Genomic DNA, 27,472 nt, shown 5'->3' on the forward strand with positions numbered 1-27,472 from the left:
ACCCATGCCCACACGCATGTGCTTTTTTCACCGCTGAGATGGTGAAGAAAGCTATTGACAGGATGAGGACTGGGAGAGCATATGATCATGATGGCTTAGTCGCTGAGCATTTCATGCATGCCAAAGACCTAAGCAGAGCTTCTAGCAGTTATGTTTAACCGTGCCATGTGTGAGGGCCTACCGGACACTTGGAGCCTATCTACGATCGTACCTATCTTCAAGTCAAGAGACCCCATGGAGCCTGGGAATTATCGCACTATTATGATTTGGCACACACTGGCACGGTTGTATGCATCCATTCTTGAGCAACAGCTGAGTAGATGGGCAGAGAGGGAAGGAATGCGTGCAACTGGGCAGGCAGGGTTCAGGAGAGGCTTCTCTACTCTTGACCATATCTTGACACTCAGGGCCATCATCGAGGAAGGCAGATCTCATGGAGACGAACCTATTGTAGCTTTGTGGACTTCCGCAAAGCTTTTGACACAGTACCCAGAGCTAGATTGATGCGCAGATTACAGGAAATGGGAGTATCCACAGAGCTCATTTGGGGGATCATGGCATTGTACAGATCAGTAGTAGGGCATGTACGCACCCCGGAGGGACTTTCTACACCAGTTCACTCCACTATTGGGGTGAAGCAGGGCTGCCCGCTCTCTCCTACTCTTTTCGGTATGTATGTGGATGAGGTTTCTGACTACATTGACAGCGATGGGGATAAAGGTGCACAGCTAGTAGGGACATGGATTCCACTTTTGTTATATGCTGATGATATTGTGTTGATCTTCGAATCCCCAGAGGGAATGCAACGTCAATTGGATGCTTTGCATACGTTTGCCCACGAAAGTGGTTTGTCTGTCAAGCTTGGTAAAACCAAGGTTACGGTGTTTAATACCACCCCACAGTGGATCAGGAGGTCAGCACCTACATTCACATACGGCCAGGAGACTGTGAAGTACACAGACGCGTACACTTACCTTGGAGTGGTTTTTAGCAGACCTACATTCTCACTCAGAAGAACAGCAGAGACCAGACTGACTAGAGCCCACGCAGCATTGGGTAGATTGGAGAGAATGTGTTCGCAAGTTCAGTTTCAGGAGCCCCGGACGAAGCTCTGGCTCTTTGACACCTTGGTGGGTTCAGCATTGTTCTATGGGGTTGAGATATGGGGACCTTCATTGGATCACCACGGGAGGCCGGGTCGCACAGACGGATGGGGGAACATGGAGAAACCTCTCGTCTCTATGATCTCGCGGCTCATTAGAGCCAAGGCATCAGTACCACGGGCCATTATCCGAGCAGAGCTAGCGGCCCCCCCACTAGTGGTGGAGGTGCTCACCAGATCAGTCTCCTTCATAAACCGCACATGGGAACTTCCTAGAGACAGATATGCTCGCATAGCACTTGAGTCCTCTCGACAGTTAGCCATACAAGGAGATACAACATGCTGGTATGGGGAGATGACATCATGGTTTCAGGCGCATGGGTTCAGCATAGACAGGCTGCCACCATTTCAGTACTCATTGGATGCACCATCTCTCATTCTTACACAGTCGGAGATCACCAAGCTCATCCGCCAAGACCTGACCCAGCTAGACACCAGGAGGACATGGATACAACCAGCACAAGAATTGGGCACGAAGATGGCTTTCTACAGAGACCACCTTCTCCAGCTTACGGAAGATGGTTTTGTGACGAGACCCAGATACATGGATACACACTTGTCTCATGGGATACGATGTGCTATTGGCCAGTTACACACATCGTCTCACCAGCTGCGGATTGAAACTGGGAGATACAGCGGAGTACCAGTAGAGGCCAGGACATGCCCCTTGTGTGACATGGAACCTGAGACAGAGCTGCATTATACATGCCGCTGCCCCGTTTACAACGAGATACGAGGCCGCTTCCATTGCTTGTTCAGAGAGGGTTTTGGACCACTCTCAAGAGTAATGGGATACGAAGATCAGATATGCCTGGGTTTGTTCTTGCTCGAGCTGCGCAGACACAGAGAGAGCGTGATGAATGGCGAGGCTAGCCAGTCTCAAAGACGGATCACAGACTTCTTCATAGCAGACACGGGATAGCCGCAAGAGCCACTCCCACAGCAGAGCTCCCCCTCGTCTCACACCAGAGGCATCTGATCGACCGAGCGATTGAACTGGGGAAATCCAGGCGCCCACGACTGCGAAGGACTACACAGCATCGACGGAGGCTATGTCAGAAGATTTGGAGCACGCTGGCCATGCATGCACGATGCCCGGTCAGACTACTAACCATGGAGGAAATTGATGAGATTCGCCAACGACTGATGCTAGATCTTTTGTGATTCAGCTATAAGCCGTCCATTTTTGCTTAGTTTTTTGCTTAGCTCACATCGACCAATCTAGGATCCCATAGTATATGTCTTTGTTTTGTCTTGTTGTTAGGTTATTTTGTTACTCTAACTTTGTATCAGATCCACCACCTTGTAACTTTCTGGTCTCATAGGTCACTATGGCCTTTTGAAGACGTTAATATAACATTTCATTTCTCTCTCTCTCTCTCTCTCTCTCTCTCTCTCTCTATATATATATATATATATATATATACACACACACACCTATTGATGCTAGTAGCTACATAGTACATACTACATGATGCCTTGTAAGGTGCAACGGAAGTGAATGTTGAACTTTGCTCAAGATGAGTGCTCCGAACTGTGCTCAAGGTTCCTTTTACTTAGGGAAGGGAGAGCCTTCCGTTCTTTAATGAGAGAGTGCAAGTGGTCACAAACAAAGTGGCTAAACACTGTGAATGAAGGTGCTGAGACTGAGAGATAGAGAGAGAAGAATACCACACCATACAAGTTGTGAAACCCTCCTCCGAAGGCCCTCCTCTCGATGGCGAGAGAAGTCTATGCTATTGATTGCACAAAATTGGTACAAGATGCTGATGCAAAGTGCGTCTAGGTTGGGGTCAACGGTGACTACGAGGCTGAAATGCTAACTGCTGGAAGGGCGGGATCTACTGCCGTCTGTGCTGCTGAAAACGCTGATTCATGCTGTATAAAAGCGCTGAATTTTCTGCTGTAGAGACGCTATGGATCCTGGCTGAAATCGCTGTTGTTGTTGACTGAAAAACGCTGAGAACATATGCTAAATATCGCTGTTGACAGAGGCTTCAAAATGCTGATCAAGGGCTTCAAAACGCTGATCTGCAGGGCTTCAAGCGCTGGTCAAAGGGCTGCTGAAAAACGCTGGCTTTTGCTTGGAGAAAACGCCAGGTCTTCAAGGTTCTTGCTTGAGAGAGAGCGAGAGATGCCTGGTGCAAGTTCACTTGCCTGTGCACTTCCTGCTCTTCTGCCAGATAAGCCTAGCGCTAGGTTTTCTTTTATATTGCCTTGGCTCATTTGCCCTACCCAGTTCTCAACAAGTCACTTCAAAATAATAAGTGAAAAATGGCGAAAATAGAAAAAATAGGTTTAATGCACTGGAAAATGCTCCGATGGATTCTGATGGTAATGCTGACGATCATGCTGCGTGCAACCAGAGGATATGCATCTATTCTAAGTGCCTGGGCATGCACGGTTTGCGAACAGACTCACAAAAGTGCCAGAACACTTCCTAAGCTAGACTGACGGGACTGAACTGAACCCTTGTCATGAAGTAGCTTGTCCACATGCACATAGGGTTAGATGTGCACGTGACATCCCCTCCTTTTTAAAGTGAGGTACTGGTACCGAGTGCATGGCTTTCTTCTAGTCTGCCAACAACTCTGGATAATCTTTAAAAAACTCTTCGTCGACCCACATTGCTTCGTGGGTTCCTCGATCCTTGAACTTCAAAAAGTATTGTTTCACGAACCATGTCGAAACCGATGCAACAACACTTGCTCCGGCTCCATGACGTCAGCTTCATCGATGATCTCCGGTTCTTCTTCTTCTGAGATGTCCTTCGGAGGCGTTCCCTTAAACACTTTCAACCAAGAAACATGAAAAACGTTGTGCATTGACCATGAGTTAGGCAATTGTAATTTCATTGAAACCTCATTTATCTTTTTAATGACAGGAAATGGACCATACATTCGAAAAGACAACTTGGGACACTTCTTTCCAACTTGCTTAAGACATTGCTTCATGATTCTTAAATACATCCAATCCCCTTCCTTGATCGAAACATCCTGACGATGCTTATTAGCCTGCCGTGAATAAGATTCCCGAGCCTTGGTTAGCCGAAGCTTTACACTCTCAGAAATCTCATCCAATGACTGACTTTTAGCATTGGCATCAGGCATTTGACTGACCAATAGCCTGGACCAATGGGAGATAGAGCTCCCACTGAGACTGCTGATCATGCACATATGACTTTAAAACATCAAAAGCCAACCGATTGTAAATCTCTGTCTGACCATTTGACTGTGGATGAAAAGCCGATGAAAAATTAAACTTAGTGTCAAAATTTTCAAAGAGTGCGCGCCAAAAATTGGACGTGAACTTAACATCCCTATCTGAAACATTGATTTTGGCAAACCACAGAGGGGGTATCAATGCTTTATGAACAACCGTGCTACATCTTGTGCTGTCAAGGAATTAACATGCAAAACTTGTTGAAACGATCAACAATTGTCAAACATTGAGTGTTCCTTGAATGCAAACTAGGTGGAAGGTTAGTCACAAAATCCATGGAAATATCTTGAAAAGGTCCATCGAGAATAGGTAGCGGGGTTGCACTGCTTACCAAACTCGGAATCCGCATATTATGTACCTGTTCCACCTTTGCGGGGTCTAGCTTGACGCCTTCTTCAGAAATGATATAACCCAGATAAGTAACTTCAGCGAGAAAAAACTCAGATTTCTTAGCTGCAATGTACAACTGACACTCATCCAAACGGGTTAGTATCCTTTCGACATCCTTTTCATGTTGTTCCCACGATGCAAAAAAAATGAGAATATCATCTAGAAAGATGAGCACACATACACCGACCATATCGCCGAAACGGCCTACCATGAGACGATTAAATGTACCTGTCAATCCAAAAGGCATAACCACATACTCCCATTGCCCTGGCTCTGTGCGAAAAGCGGTTTTGAAGATGTCGCCTTTGAATACCCGTACCTGATGGTATCCACTCTTGAGATCGACCTTACGGAAAACCTTTGCCCCATTGAGCCTATCAAGGATATACTTAATGCGAGGCATTGGAAACTTGTTCTTGACGGTCATCTTGTTCAATGCCTGTAATCAACACACAAACGAGACGAACCATGCTTCTTGCGGACAAACAAAATAGGAGCAGCAAAAGGACTTACACTCGGGCGTATGAATCCTCGAGCCACAAACTCTGTGAGTTGCCGCTCTAACTCTTCCTCCTGTGTCTTGTTCAAACGGTAGGGAGCCTTACTGACAGGCTGTGACCCTTCCATAAGCTCGATGCGATGGTCCTCCAGCCGCTCGGGTGGGAGATAGGGTGGAAGATCATCCTGCAAAAAGAGATGCTGAAACTTGGTAAACAAATCTGAATACCTGTTTGGAGCCTAAATACTCTGGGAAATTGGAGCCGCTAGATGAATGCCGCTTGTGCTCCTCGTCGTAATTCACGCTTTACCTGCACATGAGAAATGAGAGGCAAAGAATGCGGACCCTCCTCAGCGCGATGATAATGGGAGAGTCAGTCTTGGCATTTAATGTTAAGAGTGTTGGCCTCCCAATCAATGAGAGGGTTATGCTCACGAAACCATCTAATGCCCAAAAGCATATCACATCCTGAAAGAGGAGACACGAGAAATTTCCTATAGAAAGCAGCTTGTTGAACTGTAAACAACACATCAAGGCACTCTTTTGTGATGAGAGAGTCCATACCGGGAGCGAAGCCAGACACCTCGAGAGGAGATTTCTGACTAACCTCTAGGCGGGCTCTCTCAACAAGAGGTACTAATCACATCATGCATACTGCCTGGATCAACAATATGATAAAACGCTGACCCTTTACATGACCATAACACTTCATGAGAGACTCATCAATGTGTGTGTCAGAGACATGACAAAATTCAGCTTGGTTCATTAAAGTGCTTGTGGTTGCTGTGGGTGCCTTAGGTTCTTTAGGTGGGGCTGTCTTAGGACAAGCCTTCTTAATGTGACCCTTGACATGACATTGATAACATCTACCTTTCTTAGCATAAATCACTTGTTCTTCAGCCGTTATGTATCGTCCTACAATTCCTTGGGCGGCTTTTTCATCCGGGGTTAGCTTAGGTTTGCAGGTGCTTTAGCTTTGCCCTTAGATTCATTGTTAGAGTTCTTTTCCGAAGAATTAGAGGAAGATTGGCTAGAAGAGTTACTGTTCTTACCATTCTTATTGTTCTTACCATTGTTTTTTGTGAGTCTACTACGACCAGTAAACTACGCCCCTTTGTCACATATCAACAACAGATCAAGATAAGAGTAACCATTTTTCTCTGATATTATAGAGATACTGATGTGTTGATGGTACATGGATTACAATGATTTGTGATGTTTATTGTGTGATTGAGGTGTTCGAACAACCGTGTACTCTTCCAAATTGTATGTTTGTTTGAGAATGTGAGATGGAATGTTGGCAACATTTTGTCTCTATTCACCAATAGGGTGATACTTATAGTTAAAGGAGGTCAGCGAGACATCTATGAGAGGTCAGCAAGGCCTGGATGTGATGACTAAATGATTCATTGTGATCACAGTTTATGTCTGAGATCTCGATGTGAACTAAGAGGTGAACGTGATTGTTGTGTGTTCTTTGTGCTAGTGCATGCCTTGAGATTGTATTGTCTTTTGAGTGATACTCAAATGCATGCTCGCATGGAGTCGCTGTCTTCTGAATCTTGGTTTGTTGACTATTTTCAGGCGTAAGTGATGGCAAATTACTCGGCTCCTTTTTTTTTTGGGGGGGGGGGGGACGGGCGTATGTCAAAACTTGGTGATTGTGGCATGACTTGTCTGGATGGGAAGGAGCAGCAAGAGCTGATCTGGAACTGGACCGGAAAGGAGGACCGAATGTGAGCGTAGCCAGTGGAAATCCCGCCGAGATTTGGGCGCAAATCTCGGGCAGTTGTACGTCATGCTGATACAGTAGTATGGATGCGTGATGATGTGACAGCTGGGATGCGGGTCAGCTTTTCGACCAGTTATGAAAGTGCTGACTTTTAAGGGCTTTTGGGGGGTCAGTTTTTGATGGCAGTTTCTTTTCAAGGCGACTTGTAAAAGCTGGACCACAGTGCCTTTAGATATGTGGCCTTGGGGGAGCTCTAGTATGTTGATGAGTTTGTGGATATGAGTGGCTCTTCCTGGCAGTTTAGGAAGATTTGAAGCAATAAAGGAGTATCTCAAGGGGCACCTATCTTAGGAGTTAGGGATCACTGCATTTGAGGGGGGGGAAGTCTGGTCCACTGTGTCTTGTCCCCAGTTCTCAGCTCTCGTTAAGTTCACCAAGTATTTGCTGTTTCACCACCTTGTGACTGACTTGTGGGTTACAATTGATGCTTCAAGATAGATGTTACAATTGGCACATGGACCACCCTTTTATAGACACCTGAACGCTAAAAGCAACACCTTAAAAGCAGTTTCAAAAAATTGTTTTCGGAAGCTCTCATAAACATTAGCGTAAAAAGCATTCGCACTGCCACATCAGACTGGCATCCATACACCCTGCCATATAGTGCCACAACAGCCTGATCAAATGCCCCACCTCTTCATCAATGTGTAAGGTGTAGCGGAATGAATGTTGAACTTTGCTCAAGATGAGTGCTCTGAACTGTGCTCAAGGGTTCCTTTTTCTTAGAAAGCAGGGAGAGCCTTCCGTTCTTTAATGAGATAGTGCAATGGACACAAACAAAGTGAATGGACACTGTGAGTGAAGGTGTTGAGATTGAGAGAGAGAGAGAGAGGAGATACGGCACCGGGAAGTTATCAAACCCTCCTCCAGGGCCCCACTCTCGATGGCGAGAGTGGTCTACTATTGATTGCACAATCTGGTACAAAATGTTGATGCAAATCTAAATGGGGCTATGTCGAAACTATATGCTGTGAGGACGACGGTGATGACGACGACGACGCTATCTGCTACTGTGACTTTGTTTGCTAAAACACGCTGTCTTTCTTGCTTGGAATCGTGGGTCTGGTGCTCTTCTATCTGCTGAATTTTCTGCCCTAAAACGCTGATGTTATCCTTGTCAAAAACGCTGGTCCATGCTGATCTATGGCTGTTTCAAACGCTGATCATAGGCTGCAAAAACGCTATGATACTGGTGCTGAAATGCTGGTGCAAAACGCTATGCTGCTGGCTGAAATGCTGGTGCAGGAAACGCCAATTGCAGGGTTGGAAAAACTCTTGAGTGCTGGCTGAAAACGTTGGATAGTAGATCCAAAAAACGTTGAAGCTGCTGGTTCAAAAACGTTGGCTGAGGCTGAAATTTGCTGATGCAGAATCGCCTATTGCAGGGCTGAAAAACGCTGGAGTCCTCTTGCTGAAAACGCCAGGTTGAACGGGTCCTTGTTCTTGCTTGAGAATTGGCCCGTTGAGGAATGCTCCTGTTGCCTCTTCTGCCAGAAAGTGCTAACTCTGGTTTGCTTATATATTATCTTAGCAAAATTGCCCTACCTAGTTCCCAACAAAAGTCACTTAAAATAATAAGTGAAAAATGTCAAAAACAGGGAAAATAGGTTTTAATGCACTGGAAAATTCCCCTGATGGATTCTAATGGGAATACTGATGACCATGCTGTGTGCAACCGGAGGATATGCATCTACTCTATGTGGTTGGTCATGCACGGTCTGCGAACAGACTTAAAAAAGTGCCAGATCACTTCCTATCCTAGACTGACTTGATTGAACTGAACCCTGGTCATGCTGTAGCTTGGTCCACGGACACATAGGGTTGGATGTGTCACGTGACATCCTCTCTTTTTCAAAGTGAGGTATTGGTACCGAACTGTATGGTGTCGAGGGAGATCCCAACAGGGTTTGGGATTCTGTGAAGGAATCTTCGCCGGCCCACTCTGAGGTGTGGGTTGTGCAATACTTGAACTTCATAAAGGTTTGCAATGCTTGCTTCTTTGGGCCGTGCCGAAAGCGACAAAGTAATATGTAGCTCCTTCAATGCTTCAACTTTGTCTATGGCTGTAGGTCCATCTTCTTCAAGAATCTCCAAGGCTGAAAATTCCTGAAACCACTTCCAACACAAAAACATGAACATACCCATTCCATGTAAAGTGATTGGGAAAAATCTCGTCTTCCTAAAAGACTGTGCATGCAATGTAGATGAACAAAGAGACGGAGTGCCAAGTTGTTCACCACACACACGCAAACAATGAGATCGAATCTTGTCTTGCTGATCTAAATCAATCAACTGCGGCCATTCACAACGGAAATGCCCATGCTTGGTGCTCATACTTTCTTGTGCTCTTTTCTGATACTGTGTCATGCCAAGGAAGAGACATGGAATGTGAATTCCTTGAATGCAAACATTTCATCTTTTCATGAATCATCCGCATACATCCGTGCTCATTCGTAAGGGAATCGTGCTCAACGTACAATAGGGCATGCCTTTGAAAAGAGATCACATAAGGACGCTGACTAAAATATAGGAAACGATCATGAATGAAACACTCGAACAATGCGTGCTGACTAATCATTCGAACACATGATACTTCCTGTGAGGGTTCTTTGGACCTAGGCTCGAGAGCCAAGATTGGTTCTTCCTGAGGGGGCTCTGTAGACCTCAAATCGAGAGCCAAGATCGGTTGTTCCTGATTGATCGAATCTGCAATGAGGTTAGCTTCACTAGAGAAAGTATCAACTAACATATCATTCTTGTGATTGATCACATCATCTTCATGCAAATCATCATGCTTGTGAGAAATCACATCTTGATTGTAAAGTGCAGCGGAATGAATGTTTGAACTTTGCTCAAGATGAGTGCTCCGAACTGTGCTCAAGGGTTCCTTTTACTTAGGGAAGGGAGAGCCTTCCGATCTTTAATGAGAGAGTGCAAGTGATCACAAACAAAGTGGATAGACACTGTGCGTGAAGGTGCGTGAAGGTGAGAGATAGAGAGAGAAGAGAATACGACACAGAGACGTTGTAAACCCTCCTCCGAAGGCCCCACTCTCGATGGCGAGAGTGGTCTACTATTGATTGCACAATCTGATACAATGATGCTGATGCAAGTCTAGGCTATGTCGATGTCGACGACGGGGATGACGAGACCGACTCTAGGGCTGAAATTGATGCACGTTTATCTGCTGTCCAAAAACGCTATTGGGTTGAATTCTGCTGGGACCAAAAACGCTGGTTTGGGGCTGAATTTGGCTGGCTCTTAATGGCTGAAATCTTGAGGCTGTGGCGATGCTGAAGACGCTAGGAAAGGAGAGCGACAGTGCCCTGCTGAAAAACGCCAAGGCTGGGATCTATGGTGATGAAGATCTGCTGATGGAAAACGCTCGGGAAGGGGAGTCTTGGCGATGATGCTTGGCTGAAAACGCTAGGTACCGAGGGTGTTGATGGCGATGATGGATCTTGCTGAAAATGCTAGAGATTGTGGTTTCTTGCTTGGAGAAGAAAACGCCACCAAGGGGGAATCTTGCTTGAGAAGTTGCCTGTTGAGCCAAGCTCCTGCTGCCTCTTTTGCCAATTAGTGCTAGCCTTGGTTTGCTTATATATTATCTTACCCAATTTGCCCTACCTACTTTCCAACAAAAGTCACATAAAATAATAAGTGAAAAATCTCAAAAATAGGGAAAATAGGCTAAATGCACTGGAAAATAGGGAAAATAGGCTAAATGCACTGGAAAATTTCCCTGAAGGATTCTGATGGATTTTGATGGGAATGCTTCTGATCATGCTGTGTGCAACCAGAGGATATGCATCTACACTAAGTGTTTGGTCATGCACGGTCTTCTAACAGACTCACAAAAGTGCCAGATCACTTCCTATTCTAGACTGACTTGACTCAACTGAACCCTGGTCATGCTGTAGCTTGTCCACGGATACATAGGTTTGGATGTGTCACGTGACATCTTGGAACGAGGAGATAGGATCTCCCGGCTACACGGACCGCCTACAGATACGCGTCGGACGAACCACCCGACCATAGGCACCATCTAGCAGCTCCCCCCCGTGCTGGGGCCAGTGTTCGAGGACGTAGGCGTACCTGTAAGACCGAGCGTCCCATACCACCCGGCCTCACCTCCTCGAGGTGACCTCGCGCACTCCTAGCCTTGAGGGCTAACCACTGGCACTCTGCCAATGGGGGTCGATAATTGCAAATGAGGCCTTGGCCTCCCTTCTATAATAATGGCCGGCCACACTGGCCGTGTTTACACTACGTCCGCCTGGACACTGGACGCCCATCCCGACGGCATCTGGGCTAGATCCCCTCTCCTGTGAGCGGGACATAACATACTTTCCCCCTTAAGAACCATTGATGTCCTCAATGAAGTGGGGATACTGAGCCTTCAAAGCTCTAACAGGTTCCCAAGTAGCAAACCTTTTAGATTGACCCTTCCATTTAATTAAGTACTTGTCATAAGCCTTTTGGCGCGAATGACGGGTACGATGATCTAAAACAGTAAACTGCTTCTGGTTCTCGAGGAATATACGCAGTTTGCATATCTTGCCATACATTTTCCTCGATAGGCACCACAACATCGGCTTCGCCCAATTTTACTTTAAGGCGGCTGACATGAAACATTGGATGTACACTAACATCCGAAGGAAGAGCCAGTTTGTAGGCAACTTGGCCAATTTTCTTTGTGATCGAGAATGGACCACAATATCTAGCTGAAAGCTTATAATGCTTTCTTGTTCGCATAGTCTTGGAATCCTTGGATATCTTCACCCATTGTCCCACATCTAGAGTCCTTGGAGACCTCTTTTGATTAGCATAAGTAGTGACTCGATCACGAGCCGTTCTTATACTATCCTTAGCCAATTCGAGCATTTCCTGCATGTCATACAGGAAGTCACGAGCGTGGCGTTCTTTGACTTTCTCTAAGCCAATAGCAATTGGGGTTTAGGCTCAAATCCATACATCAGCATGAACGGGCTAAATCCAGTAGCAAAATGCTTGCTACTATTATAGGCAAACTCTAACTGTGGAAGATACCTTTCCCAGTCAGACTGCCTATGAGAGACATAGGCTCTCAGCATGTCCTCTAACGTCTGATTGATCCTCTCAGTTTGTCCGTCGGACTCAGGATGGTCAGAAGACGACATACTCAACTTCGTCTGAAGATGAGTAAACACATCTCGCCAAAATCGGCCAGTGAACTTAGTATCTCGATCATTGACGATATCCTCTGGGAGACCATACAACTTATAAAGCTGATCGACAAATAAAACCGCCAAGTCATGGCTTTTTATTGTCGACTTCGTTGGTATAAACTTTACCATTTTTGTGAGTCTATCGACTACAACCCAAATAGCGTCATTGCCCTGACTAGTATTTGGCAAACCAACGATGAAGTCCATTTTGCCACTTGGCATCTGGGATTTCCAATGGATGTAGCTGGCCAGCTTTCCTAAGGCGCTCTGCCTTATTGACCTGAGACTGAGCGCATCTCTTCACACAGCTCTCTATGTAAGAGCGCATCCTTGGCCAATAGAAATATCGCTTGACCAAAGCCAAAGTTCTTTGGATGCCTGGGTGCCCAGCGCTAGGAACATCGTGGCATTCGCACAAAATCCTTTGTTGAATCTCATCGATTTCCGGCCCGCAGACTTTACCATTTCTGAACAATAGTCCACCTCTGATGGAATATTGTCGTTGTCTCGTCTCCCCAGCACGACTCACTTGGGTCTCCGGATCATCCAAGCTTGTATGCGAGTCATGCCCCGCTTCGACCTCGTTCCATATCTTGCCAAAATGGCCATCGGAACGACATAGCCCTCGGAGAGAGAGATAAAAATCCGTCGAGATTTCAGCCATAGACAAGGCATTAACCTTAGGAATCCTGTTGAGCGCATCGGCAACTCGATTGCTGGATCCTTTTCTATAACGGATCTCAAAGTCAAAACTCTTGCATAAGCTCAACCCATCTAGCCTTCCGGCCTCTGAGATCACCCTGATCACAGATATAGTGCAAGGAATGATGATCTGTCCATGCAACAAACGTAGAGCCATACAAGTAGTGCCGCCATTTCCTCAGGGCGTGGACTACGGTGTAAAGCTCCTTCTCATATGTTGGATAACGCATCTCAGCGTCAGAAAGCTTCTTACTTTCAAACGCAACAGGACGTCCATCCTGATATAATGGCGCACCAATAGCATAATCACTAGCATCCGTTTCAACCACAAACGGTTTGCTAGGATCCACGTTGTGTAATATTGGCGCAGTAGTCACTGAGTGCTTTAGTGTCCGAAAGCCCTCGTCGAGACGCTCATTCCAGACAACAAGGGGATTACCTTTACGATGAGGACCCGAAGTCTTCGGCCCTTTCACCCCTCCTTTTAAAAGTTGCGTAAGCGAAGCAGCAACTTTAGAGTAATCCTTGATAAAGTTGCGAAAGAATCCAGTAAAGCCTAAAAAGGACTTTACTTGGCGTACATTCTTCAGAATGGGCCAATTTCGCACTTTATCCAACTTTTCAGGGTCGACGCGAATTCCATCGCGAGTAATGATGTGATCCAAGTACAGAAGCTCTTTCTTAAAGAATTCACACTTAGAAGCCTTAGCGTAAAGCTTCTCAGTTCTCAGTACTTGGAGAACAGTGCGTATATGCACTAGGTGCTCAGGCAAACTTCGGCTGTAGATCAAGATATCATCGAGAAATACAACAACGAAGTTGCCTAAAAATGGTCTCAACAAATCATTCATCATCTGCTGAAACGTAGCTGGAGCATTGGTCAAACCAAAAGGCAAGACGAAAAACTCGTAGTGACCATAGCGCGTATGGAAGTCTGTCTTAGGAATATCTTCCAGTTTGATCCGTATCTGATGATAGCCTGATCGCAAGTCTGTCTTCGTAAAATACAACGCTCCATGGAGTCGATCTATCAGATCGTCCATGCGCGGGAGCGGATACTTGTTCTTGACAGTGAGCTTATGCAACCCCTTGTAATCTACGCAGAAGCGCACAGTGTTATCCTTCTTTCGAGAAAGTAACACTGGCGCTCCCCACGGGGATTTGCTAGGCCGAACAAAACCCCTGTCGAGATAATCCTTCAGCTGTTGCTGAATCTCGTCGTCCTCGGTTTTGCTAAACCGATAGGGTTGCTTTGAGAAGGGCTGACTACCTCCCACCAACTCAATGCCATGATCTACTCCTCTCGAGGCGGCAAGCCAGGAGGTAGATCATCAGGAAAAACATCCTTGAAATCAGTCATGATTTCTCGGATAAGATTAGATTCGTTGGAAACCCCGAGTTCAACAGAAGAACATGAAACATTTTTACGAAATTCAGTGGCAGAAGTACCAAGCACTAATGAATCAAACGAAGCAGATGGTGGTACACATTGATAAAAGTCAACATCAGAAGACTTTATTTCTTTATACATTTCCAAAGCAGTAACAACTGGTATTGCAAAACCATTATTGACAGACTTCTGATTACAAAGCGACACAGATACATGAGGCATGCTGTGCTTAACAAAAACAAGAGAGTGATGTACATAGTCTATATACAATGAGTCTTGTTTATCATAAAACCATGGAATTCCTAGAATAACATCTGCTCTGTCCAGGCGCATGATGTGGAAATCCAGGTTCTCTTTGTAATCAGCCAGCTCGAGCGACAAGTCTGGAACCATCCGATTCCATACATCCGTATCCACGCCACTAGCCATCTTTACGCGATACTCATGGTCATTGTCCCGCGTCCGCAGGCGCAGTTTCTGCACCAATTTTGCATCCACAAAATTGTGTGAGCTTCCATTATCAAGGAGTACGGTGACGTTGTGACCATTGATCTTTCCGGGGAAACGGAGAAGATCATGCTTATCAAACACTTTGGTGCTAAAAGTACAGTTAGTGCATGAACTGTGCGCTAAATGATGGATTTCAACTTGAACAGCATCAGAGTTACCTGAGATCTCGTGGATTTGAACCGAAGGACGGCCTTGCGGTTTCTGTGTCTTTTTCTTCTTGGGACAATCCTTGATTTGGTGACCTGTCTGGTCACACCCGAAGCAAGCCCCCTTCTTCATTGCATCAGCAACTGAAGCATTTCTGGCTTTCTTCTTCTCCTGAGAAGATCTCGGCGGTGATTTGGCCTTATGCTGGAATCGAGGTCGCTTCCTCGAAGTACCCTCACCGGATTGATGTGCACAGCGTGCGTAGAATCCACCTTGCAGAAGGTGAGCGCCTCTTTGAAAGCTGTCATATATTTTATCAAAAGACAGAGTTTTCATCGAAATGAAAACCCATGTAGTTTGGCATAAGCTTTCAAAGGGTCCATTTTGGCGAAATCCCTCTTGAATTTCACACAAAAGTCAGTCCACGTCGTAGGCTTCTCTGTCATGTCACGCCACCAGGTAAGCGCCTTACTGCGCAGATAGAGAGGAATCGTTTGAATCCTTTGTTCATCATGCTCCCCATGGAGATCAAAGTATGTGGTCCACAGGTGCAGCCAGTTATTTACGGCCAATTCCGTACACTCCTTCTCTTCACTTGAGAAATTCGTAGTTTTGTACAGAATTGTGGCAGTCTGACCACCCTGCGAACGCCCAAAAGCAGCAATTTGCATCCACAATTGCTGGAGATGGGTTTCCCCCTCGGAAATACGCGCAGTCGTCGACTGAGCCATATTTTCGAGAGTGGAAAGTCGGGAACTGAGCCCGTGTATGACCCCTTCGATAGAGGCCAAGCGAAGGTTCGTCTGAACATTCGCGTTTTCCAGAGCGGTAACACGCTGGTCGAAACTCTGGAAAGTGCTTGTAATCCATGTGTAGAGAGCATGTGTGAATGGAATTTGGATGTTACCTGGTGTGTCGTCACGCTGCACATTTGAGCTGGAGGAATCCATGATTGCGTAAAAAACTGGATTTTTCACGCAAAACCGGGCCTTTTCTACACTTCTCGGTCGCGAAAAAGTGAAGTTCGAGGAGCTCCACGCGCCGGCGTGGGCGTCTGAACGCGAGCAGGTAGGAGAGAGCAGACTCGAGAGAGAAGCAGAAGAGGAAAAATGAAGTTCTCTGTAAACTTCCAAGTCTCTGTAAGTGAGTTTTTTTAATAAACTCAAGTTTCAGACCATAGTTTAAAAAAAAACCCAAAATGTCTTGGCCCTTTTAAAATAAAAGATGCCACTTAAATAAAGTCCTAAGTGGGTTAAAAAAAACCCAACGCATAGAGAGAGGCAACAGACGCGTGGAGGGAGGAATGATGCGCTAAGGCTCGTGGCCTCTTGTGTCCGGCTCATGGAAGGTTGCCCACGTAGGAGCCAGCGTTGCAGTTTTTTGCCACGCCAGATTGCTCTCCCACGTTTCCTTCCTCTGTGTACAACCAGCGCAAGATCTCCCTGCCACTCCTCTCAGAACCCCATACTGGGAGAGGTAAGACCCTCTCTCTCTCTCTCTCTCTCTCTCTCTCTCTCTCTCTCTCTCTCTCTATGCTTCGCACAGAGGGACTCACAGAGAGAGGTAGTTCAAAAGGATACAGTATGCTGATTTTTAATCCAAAACCAGCAATTTAATAGGTAATCCTCCAATTTCTGTCAAAACTCAATAGAATTCATCGAAAAATTCCATTTTTAAGCATTTCCGCCTGCTGAATTGCTGAATTTTATAAAAAATCAGCAAAAAGCACATCAAATTTCACCTGCAAACATGCTCATGAGAAGAAAACAATCGAGTAAACGGTTAATTCATCAAAAATTACATGAAATGGTAATAATCCGACTTAAATCAGCTTGTAGGTGTGCACACAATCAATCCTTCATGCAGCCAAGCCGGCTCTGATACCATGAAGCGGGGGGGGTAGGATCTCTCGGCTACACGGACCGCCTACAGATACGCGTCGGATGAACCAGCCGACCATAGCCACCATCCGGCAGCTCCCCCCGTGCTGGGGTCAGCGTCCGAGGACGTAGGCGTGTACCTGTAAGACCGAGCGTCCTAGTCTCGAGGGCTAACCACTGGCACTCTGCCAGTGGGGGTCGATAACTGCAAATGAGGCCTTGGCCTCCTTTTTATAATAATGGCCGGCCACACTGGCCGTGTTTACACTACGTCCGCCCGGACACTGGACGCCCATCGCGACGGCATCTGGGCTAGATCCCCTCTCCTGTGAGCGAGACATAACACATCCCCTTCTTTTCAAAGTGAGGTACTGGTACCGAACTGTATGGCGTCGAGGGAGATCCCAACAGGGTCTGGAATCCTATGAAGGAATCTTCGCCGGCCCACTCTGAGGTGTGGGTTGTGCGATACTTGAACTTCATAAAGGTCTGCAATGCTTACTTCTTTGGGCTCGTGCCGAAAGCGACACAAAGTCTTCTGTGGCTCCTTCCATGCTTCCACTTCGTCTAGAGTCATGCTTCTTCCTTCTTCAAGATTCTCCATGTCTGAAAATTCCTGAAACCACTTCCAACACAAAAACATGAACATACCTATTCCATGTAAAGGGACTGGAAAAAATCTCGTCTTCTCAAAAGACTGTACATGCAATGTAGATGAACAAAGAGACGGAGTGCCAACTTATTCATCCAAGACATGCAAACAATGAGATCGAATCTTTTCTTTCTGATCTAAATCAATCAACTGTGGCAATTCACAACGGAAATGCCCATACTTGGTGCTCATACTATCTTGTGCTCTTCCTACAACTGTGTCGTGCCAAGGAAGAGACATGGAATGTGACTTCCTTACATACATACTTTTCAGATTTTCACGAATAATCCGCATACATTCGTGCTCATTCATGAGTGAAACGTGCTCAACGTACAATATGTCATGCCTAGGAAAAGGGATCACATATAGACGCCGACTAAAATACAAGAAACGATCACGAATGAAACACTCGTACAATGCGTGCTGACTAATCATTCGAACACATAGTACTTCCTGTGGGGGTTCTTTGGACCTAGGCTCGAGAGCAAAGATCGGTTCTTCGTGAGGGATCGAATTTTCCTGTGGGGGTTCTTTGGACCTCGACTCGAGAGCCAAGATCGGTTCTTCGTGATCTATTGAATCTGCAATGAGGTTAGCTTTACTAGAAAAAGTATCAACTAAACCATCATCCTTGTGAACAATCACATCATCTTCTTGGAAAAACCTCCTGGTGAGGAAAACTCTTCTTCGCCACTCCCATGCTCACCACCTCCAAGCGAAGTGTCCATTCCGCTTCGAGTGATGACCATCCACTGAAGTCTTGGGTTCTTAAGTTCACGAGGAACTTGGGTTCTTGTGGGTCTTGGTTTCTTGGATTCTTGAGGTTCTTGAGTTCTTGAGGTTCTTGAGGGTCTTGAGGGTCTTGGGGTTCTTGAGGTCTTGAGGTTCTTCTTTCGCTTGCAATTTGTTTTAGAGAAGGATCTTCTCTTCACCCGAGCTATACTCTTCCTTGCGGGTGCACCCCTTGGCGGCCTTGCGCTCACACCAAGGTTGCTTTTTTCCACCTCACGATTATTGGCCGGCCGCTAAGTGCACGGTCCACTCGCAATCGGTGAGAAGAGAACAAGGGGAGGTTGGACAAGCCCTTCTTTCTTGGATTTCCTTCACTCTTCAAAAACACGATTAGGAATCGACACGCCCAAGAGGTCTTGGGTTACGTGCGACCGCAACAAGCAAAAAATATTTATGTGGTTCTTTCCTTGAGTGATACAGAACACCGCCAAAGCTTTGATAACAATGTAAAGTGTAGCGGAATGAATGTTTGAACTTTGCTCAAGATGAGCGCTCCGAACTGTGCTCAAGGGTTCCTTTTACTTAGGGAAGGGAGAGCCTTCCGATCTTTAATGAGAGAGTGCAAGTGATCACAAACAAAGTGGATAGACACTGTGAGTGAAGGTGCATGAGACTGAGAGATAGAGAGAGAGGAGAATACGACACCAGAGACGTTGTAAAACCCTCCTCCGAAGGCCCCACTCTCGATGGCGAGAGTGGTCTACTATTGATTGCACAATCTGATACAATGATGCTGATGCAAGTCTAGGCTATGTCGATGTCGACGACGGGGATGACGAGACCGACTCTAGGGCTGAAACTGATGCACTTTTTATCTGCTGTCCAAAAACCGCTAATGGCTGAAATCTGCTGCTCTTTATCTGCTGTCCAAAAACGCTATTGGGCTGAATTCTGCTGGGACCAAAAACGCTGGTTTGGGGCTGGATTCGGCTGGCTCTTAATGGCTGAAATCCTGAGGCTGTGGCGATGCTGAAAACGCTAGGAAAGGAGAGTGACAGTGCCCTGCTGAAAAACGCTAAGGCTGGGATCTATGGCGATGAAGATTTGCTGATGGAAAACGCTAGGGGAGTCTTGGCGATGATGCTTGGCTGAAAATGCTAGGTATTGAGGGTGTTGATGGCGATGATGGATCTTGCTGGAAATGCTAGAGACTGTGGTTTCTTGCTTGGAGGAGAAAACGCCACCAAGGTGGAATCTTGCTTGAGAAGTTGCCTGTTGAGCCAAGCTCCTGCTGCCTCTTTTGCCAATTAGTGCTAGCCTTGGTTTACGTATATATTATCTTACACAATTTGCCCTACCTACTTTCAAACAAAAGTCACTTAAAATAATAATTGAAAAATGTCAAAAATAGGGAAAATAGGCTAAATGCACTGGAAAATTTCCCTGAAGGATTCTGATGGATTTTGATGGGAATGCTTCTGATCATGCTGTGTGCAACCAGAGGATATGCATCTACACTAAGTGTCTGGTCATGCACGGTCTGCGAACAGACTCACAAAAGTGCCAGATCACTTCCTATTCTAGACTGACTTGACTGAACTGAACCCTGGTCATGCTGTAGCTTGTCCACTGACACATAGGGTTGGATGTGTCACATGACATTGATCATCATGCAAATCATCATGCTTGTCCTTAGCATCCAAATCATCATGCTCATTATTATCATTCAAATCATCATGCTGATCATCAGGCAAATCCTGTGTGTCATGCTTTGGAGAAGAAGAGACTGAGAGAGTCTCCTTCTCCTGAATCCTTTCAATCTTTGCCTGCACATTAGAAATGAGAGATGGAGAATGAACAACTTGCTCTCCATGAATAACAATGGGAGAGTCACTCTTGGCATTGAAAGTGAATGTATTTTCCGCCCAATCAATGAGAGGGTTATGCTCACGAAACCATCGAATGCCGAAAATGATATCACATCCTGAAAGAGGAGAGACTAAAAATTTTCTACGGAAAGCAGCTTGTTGAACTGTAAACAACATATCCAAGCACTCCTTCGTGATGAGAGAGTCCATACCGGGAGCGAAGCTGGAGACCTCAAGAGGAGATTTCTGACTAACCTCTAGGCGGGCTCTCTCAACAAGAGAGGGACTAATCACATCATGCATAATACCTGGGTCAAACAATATGACAAAACGCTGCCTTGTCATATGACCATAACATTTAATGAGAGACTCACTCAATGGGAGGGTCATGAGAAACTTGGGGCACACTCGTGTTGTCATTTATTGCATTGACAGAGGAAGTGGGATCTGTGGATTCTTTAGATTCATTCGATTCAAGCTTAGGACATGTTCGTTTTATGTGATCCTTAATGTGACAATGAAAACAACGACCTTCCTTAGAATAAGTGCTTTGCTCTTCCGACGTGATGTATCCTCCTAAAATTCCTTGTGCTACCTTTTCATCTGGAGTGAGCTTTGGTTTAGCAATTGTGTTAGCTTTACCCTTAGGTTCACTTTGAGAGTTCTTTTCTGAGAGACTATTGGAAGATTGGTTAGAAGAGTTACCGTTCTTACCATTCTTACCGTGCTTACTGTTCTGAGTGTTCTGAGAAGTCTGAGAGGTACTTGTGAAAGTCTTGCTTTCCTTAGGCTTTCCCTTGTTGTGCTTCATCTCCTGTGCGAGAGCAATCGCTACCGCCTTGTTGAGATCGATTGGATCGAGCACCTCGACATCATACTTGATATACTCGTCCAATCCATAAAGAAATGCCTCCTTGCGTTCCGCATCCGATTTGTGTAATTGAGTGCCGAGTTGCAAAACCCGATTAGAGAAAGACATAACTGGCATACCATTTTGCTTGAGACTGCGCCAATCGTCCTTCAATCGTGGGAGGCACTGAGGTGGCATAAACCGCGCCTTGAGCTTGTCTTGGAAATCGGCCCAATTGAAGGTAAGGGGCGTGAATTCGTCGGCTCCCTCTAGGTGCGCGGCCAATTGTGCCTCTTGCCATGCATGGTACCAATTTATGGCATCACTGGCAAGGTACATGGCTGCCGTCAAAACCTTGCTATTTCCTGTTTTCTTAGTTGTCGCAAAATAAGCATTAAATTGATGCAACCAAGAATGAATAACTGTAGCATCCATCTTACCATCATACTTACTGAACTGGATCTTCTTTGCCACTTGATGAACTACCAACATCTTTGGCTGGCTCGGACTTCGAGGTGAGAGCCTCTCGGATCAGCTCTTTCATGCGGAGGTCCCTTTGCACTTTGTGTCATCCAAGCGCGCTTGCTCAATAGCCGCCTTTTTTTCCTGCTTTTCTTTCTTTTCGTTCATCCGTTCCAAGGCAACGCGAGTCGCTTCTTGTCGTGCCATCATGTCTATCATTGATTTCACCAAAGCCTCCATAGGATTTGGTGCAATCCCTGACTTAGACGACGAAGGGGGAGGGTCAGGAAAACCTCCATGGTGAGGAAATTCTTCTTCACTACTTTCATGCCCGCAGCCCATCACCTCCATGCGAAGTATCCATTCCGCTTCGGGTGATGACCATACACTGTGATCTTTGGTTCTTAAGTTCACAAGGAGCTTGGGTTCTTGTGGGTCTTGGGTTCTTGGTTTCTTGGGGGTCTTGAGTTCTTGAGGTTCTTGAGGGTCTTGAGGTTTTTTAGGTTCTTCTTTCGCTTGCAATCTGTGTTAGAGAAGATCCGAGAAGGATCTTCTCTTCACCCGAGTTCTTCTCTTTTCCGCGGGCGCACCCCTTGGCAGCCTTGCGCTCACACCAAGGTTGCTTTTTCCCACCTCACGTCGATTGATTGGCCGCTAAGTGCACGGTCCGCTCTCAATGAGTGAAAAGAGGCACAAGGGGAGGCTGGACAAGCCCTTCTTTCTTGGGTTTCTTGCACTCTTCAAAAACACGATTAGGAATCGACACGCCCAAGAGGACTTGGGTTATGTGCGACCGCAACAAGCAAAAAAAATTCTGTGGTTATTGTGGTTCTTTCCTTGAGTGATACAGAACACTGCCAAAGCTCTGATACCAACGTAAGGTGCAACGGAATGAATGTTGAACTTTGCTCAAGATGAGTGCTCCGAACTGTGCTCAAGGGTTCCTTTTTCTTAGGGAAGGGAGAGCCTTCCGTTCTTTAATGAGAGAGTGCAATGGACACAAACAAAGTGAATGGACACTGTGAGTGAGAAGAGAATACGACACCGGGAAGTTGTCAAACCCTCCTCCAGGGCCCCACTCTCGATGGCGAGAGTGGTCTATTATTGATTGCACAATCTGGTACAAAATGCTGATGCAAATCTAAATGGGGCTATGTTGAAATTGTATGCTACTGTGACTTTGGATGCTAAAACATGCTGTCTTTCTTGCTTGGAATCGCGGGTTTGCTGCTCTTCTATCTGCTGAATTTGCTGCCCTAAACCGTTGAGGTTGTCCTTGTCAAAAACGCTTGTCCATGCTGATCTATGGCTGTTTCAAACGCTGATCATAGGCTGCAAAAATGCTATGATGCTGGTGCAAAACGCTATGCTGCTGGCTGAAATGCTGGTGCAAGAAACGCCAATTGCAGGGCTGGAAAAACGCTGAGTAGGCTGGCTGAAAACGTTGGATAGTAGATCCAAAAAACGTTGAAGCTGCTGGTTCAAAAACGCTGGCTGAGGCTGAAATTTGCTGATGCTGAATTGCCTATTGCAGGGCTGAAAAACGCTGGAGTCCTCTTGCTGAAAACGCCAGGTTGAACGGGTCCTTGTTCTTGCTTGAGGATTGGCGTGTTGAGCAATGCTCCTGCTGTCTCTTCTGCTAGAAAGTGCTAACTCTGGTTTGCTTATATATTATCTTAGCAAAATTGCCCTACCTAGTTCCCAACAAAAGTCACTTAAAATAATAAGTGAAAAATGTCAAAAATAGGGTTAATAGGTTTTAATGAACTGGAAAATTCCCCTGATGGATTCTGACGCGAATGCTGATGATCATGTTGTGTGCAACCGGAGGATATGCATCTACTCTACGTGACTGGTCATGCACGGTCTGCGAACAGACTCACAAAAGTGCCAGATCACTTCCTATCCTAGACTGACTTGATTGAACTGAACCTTGGTCATGCTGTAGCTTGTCCACGGACACATATGGTTGGATGTGTCACGTGACACAATGTCTATATGCGCTGGCACGTCATCAATTTTTGACATGGACAATGAGAAACACCATCCAATCGCATGCATGCAAAACATACATCCTTATGCTAAAAGTATATTGTGTATTCCTTTCTGTGATTTATTTCCACCATCAGCTAGTTTGACATTTTCAACTCCTTACCTTGGTTAAGGTACAAATGGATGACCTATGGAGAAGCAGGGACGGCCCGAGCTGCTATTGGATCCGGCCTTCTTCAACATGGAATCACGAAGGTACACTTAGTCTTGGCTTTTTTGGTAATTCCATTCATGGACTTTTGTTTATATATTATAATCATTTGTGGTGAGGATATAACAAACAATACATCAGTTAATATTAGCTGCATGTGAGATGAATTTTTCTGGTTGTAGGGTTCTCGTATTGGGCTTTACTTCATCAACCGTCCAGAATGGATCATCACAGAGCATGCATGCTCATCCTATTCCTTCGTTTCTGTCCCTCTTTATGATACTCTTGGTTAGATTTCAGCCCAGACTGGCTGTCTTTCTGAAATTATTGGAACATATTTTTGCATGATGTTTAATAAAATTGTCTGCTCTATTTCAGGCCCTGATGCAGTGAAATTTATCATAAACCATGCCGAGACGCCTTGTGTGTTCTGTACGCCTGATAAGCTTCAAACTGTATGTATAATCTTTGTCCCCCCTCCCTCTCCCCTTGCCTACTTCCTCCTCCCTCCTTTCTTGTTTATTATCAAAAGAGAGAGAGACTTACTCAAGGAACCTTACAAAAATGACAGGTTGTACCCGATCAATCTGGAAGGGGGTTTGGAAAGTTAGTTGACAAGTGCATGACCAGTTTTCTTTCTCTCTTTGTTTTTGGCAATATTGAACATTTACAATCAATAGTATTTGAAGAGATTGCCAGCATTTTTAAAATTCCTGTAGCTGCAAGAAGCATGACCATCTATGCTTACTAGGCTGGCCATAACTAGAACTTGAAAATGCGATTAGCCCTTAAGTTGAGAATTCAGAGCAGACTCTTGATTAGTTGCTGGTAGAACTCATTCAAGGGTAAGATATCTGCAGATAAACGAAGAGTAGCAAAGTGAGGAAATTGCACAAGCCATGAGCATTCCCTCCTAACAACAAGGAGCAGTTGATATTTTAGGAGACAAGATGATCCACGGGCTCTTCTGGACTCATCTAGGTTTATGTTTGTATTTATGGAAAATCGTTTGTGTAACATTGTTGAATGGTTACTGGCTGAAGATTTGTCATAGCCTGCTTATCCAAGATGCATGTAAGTGATGAATTGAAGTTTTTCTAGTCTCCAGCTTAGAGGAAGCATGCACTTGTTTTCATATTGAACTTACATTCTGTATGTAATTCCATTCATTTTTTAATTTTACATTTTTCCTGTTGGACATGAATTTTTCTGGTTTCCTTTTCATGGAGACTCACAAAACTGATATGGCTTTCCTTGTTTTGGTTTAGCTGCTCAACTGTATCACAGAGACATGCTCAGTTCGACTGGTGGTGGTACGAATCTAACAGCCTGTTGGTAAAATTTCACATTTGGATGAAGCTCAATTCAAGCCTTGAATGGCTGGCTTTCTGCTATTTTACTTTGGCAGGTGGTTGGTGGCAATGATCTTCTGGTTCCTTTGCTCCCTTCCAAACCAGGCGTGGAAATCATTTCATTTTCAAGGTTAGATGCTCAAGTAAGCTTGCTACCTTCCCAGAATGTTTTAGTTTAGTGAGTGGTCAATTAGTCTTAGACCATTCATAGAATGCCATATTTTCTCACGAGCAATTTAGAAGCAGCAGTTTTTTTGCTGATTCTTGATATATAGAAAGGCATTTGAGCAAATTAGATGTGCTGATATTATTTTACAGTTGTGAAGGGTTGGCATGTGATAAATTTGTCTATTAGTATACAGTTGATGCTCACCTCCCTTCGCCTACCTTCATTGTGTGGTTGCACACCTTGTAAGGGTCCTACATGATAAGAACCTTTCGAGCATGCGACTTCGTGGGACCAGCTTGGGTTGGATGAGGTCAATTTGGGGCTGTAGATGGTGATAAGAGTTTGTCATTTACGTGTGTTCTTATGTATCTCCCAATGGCTATATAAGGAGTGAGGGCTCTTGTGTTTGTCCATCGCTGCACATGAGGTAGTTCTCTTTCCTCCAGCAATGTCTGGAGCCTTGATTGTGCCCAGTGGTTGTCCAGGTTGCTGGGTTATTTTTTTCCCACTCTCGTGTTCTGACCAGGAGTTTTAGGCCATTATTTTGGCTGGTGGTGATTGGTTCTTATTTTCAGACCTGTTACGATCATGTTGTGGGCTTTGCGTGTGGGTAGGACGTTGAGAGGGGACATGTCTGTGTGGCCCTCCCTTTATTACCTATGTGACTTTTATGGTAGTGCCCCAATTGTCTCTGATCTCGGAAGGTAGGCTACCCTCTGAATAGGAGCTCGTATCGGCCTTTGATATCTGCATAAGGTTTGCATCTTCAAACAAAATGCTCCTCACTCTCCACTTCCTCTCTGCATACTCTTCACGCTCTCCCCTCCTTGGGAATGTCATGAGCTCCCCCACCTCGATCTCTAGTCTGTGTGATGACACTGAGCTAACCAATCGCCACCTGTGAGTTATGTGGCATGTAGGGGTCCATATAGCGTGGTGGCTGTATGAACCCACCCTTCAGTATGGTAAGAAAATGGTCTCTGTAGTGTGACATCTTTTGCTGGAGGGGAGATGTGATCCAAGTCTGTCTGATGCAGAGCTGCCAGAGATCCTGTCTGATCACTATGTTTTTCTTACTAGGTGAGAGATGAAGCTGAGGGAAGTCAGGGTCGTACTGGAAAGGTGGCAAACTCTCCAGGTCAAGGCCGTATGTTGCGAACCATGCTCTAATCTGTGTGTACCATGCTTTACGCATCTAGCCTCTGATATCTGTATAGTTGACTCAAATGCTCGCCGGGTGAGTCTGTCGGTCGGGAGCTCTCTCTCTCTGGATGAAGCAGACTGTCTGGAAGAGTGCCTCCACTACCATGGGGGGGGGGGGGGGGGGGGGTGGGGGGGGGGCAAGATCTGCCTTGATGATGTCCGGTGGCACTGTGTGCTTGCCTCGATACAGGCAAGAAATCATATAGATCTGTGGTCTCTCAATCTGTGCCGGTTGGCTATGTGTCAATCAGGGTGCCCACACTGCTGCTGCATACATCAGGGCTGGAGTGACTAATGTGTCGAATAGCCACCCCTTCGTGCGGGGCTCCTGAAAGTGTGCCTGATGGCATCTCCTCTCTAGCATGGCCAGTGTTGCATATCCTCTGGTGAGTCTATCAATGGCGGCCTGTGCCATGGAGAAGGGTCCCTGTCTCCGAGGTAGATGTAGGAGGTGACCACCTCTACTAGTCCTCTTGCTCCTGTTGTCATAGGACGGGCACCATGTGCCAACGGAAAAGAACAGACTGAACAGACTTTTAGTACTTCAATAACAACTAAACTGAAAGAGATGCATGACACACGAGACAGGGAGTGGTGAAATTCCACCCCATGGCCACATCTAACCCTATGTGTACGTGGACAAGCTACTTATGACAAGGGTTCAATTTAGTTCAATCAGTCTAGAATAGGAAGTGATCTGGCACTTTTGTGAGTCTGTTCGCAGACCGTGCATGTCCAGACACTTAGAGTAGATGCATATGCTTTGGTTGCACACAACATGATCATCAGCAGTACCATCAGAATCCATCAGGAGCATTTTCCAGTGCACAGAACCTATTTTTCCTATTTTTGACATTTTTCACTTATTTATTAAGTAACTTTTGTTGGGAATTGGGTAGGGCAATTTGCATAAGACAATATATAAGCAAACCTAGCGCTAGCATCCCACAGCAGAAGAGGCAGCAGGAGCACTTGCTCAACATGCAACTTCTCAAGCAAGAACCAGCAAAGCCTGGCGTTTTTCAGCAAGAAGCCCAGCGTTTTGAAGGCCCCCATTCCAGCGTTTTCAGCATTGGAAAC

At 45.6% G+C, this 27,472-nt stretch overlaps 1 protein-coding gene across 1 annotated transcript in view; it reads left to right on the forward strand.

Moving 5' to 3' along the window:
• LOC147455224 (long chain acyl-CoA synthetase 6, peroxisomal-like) overlaps positions 1 to 27,472 on the forward strand; it is an 83,284-nt gene that overhangs the window by 14,378 nt on the left and 41,434 nt on the right. Inside the window, exons 6-10 of the mRNA XM_086514057.1 lie at positions 23,631 to 23,712; positions 23,851 to 23,956; positions 24,047 to 24,123; positions 24,937 to 24,981; positions 25,077 to 25,163. Coding sequence (XP_086370183.1) covers positions 23,631 to 23,712; positions 23,851 to 23,956; positions 24,047 to 24,123; positions 24,937 to 24,981; positions 25,077 to 25,163 — 397 coding nt within the window. The remainder of the gene's footprint in view (positions 1 to 23,630; positions 23,713 to 23,850; positions 23,957 to 24,046; positions 24,124 to 24,936; positions 24,982 to 25,076; positions 25,164 to 27,472) is intronic.

This window comes from Adiantum capillus-veneris, chromosome 6, assembly GCF_014529385.1.
Source record: "Adiantum capillus-veneris isolate H3 chromosome 6, ASM1452938v2, whole genome shotgun sequence".
NCBI lineage: Eukaryota > Viridiplantae > Streptophyta > Polypodiopsida > Polypodiales > Pteridaceae > Adiantum > Adiantum capillus-veneris.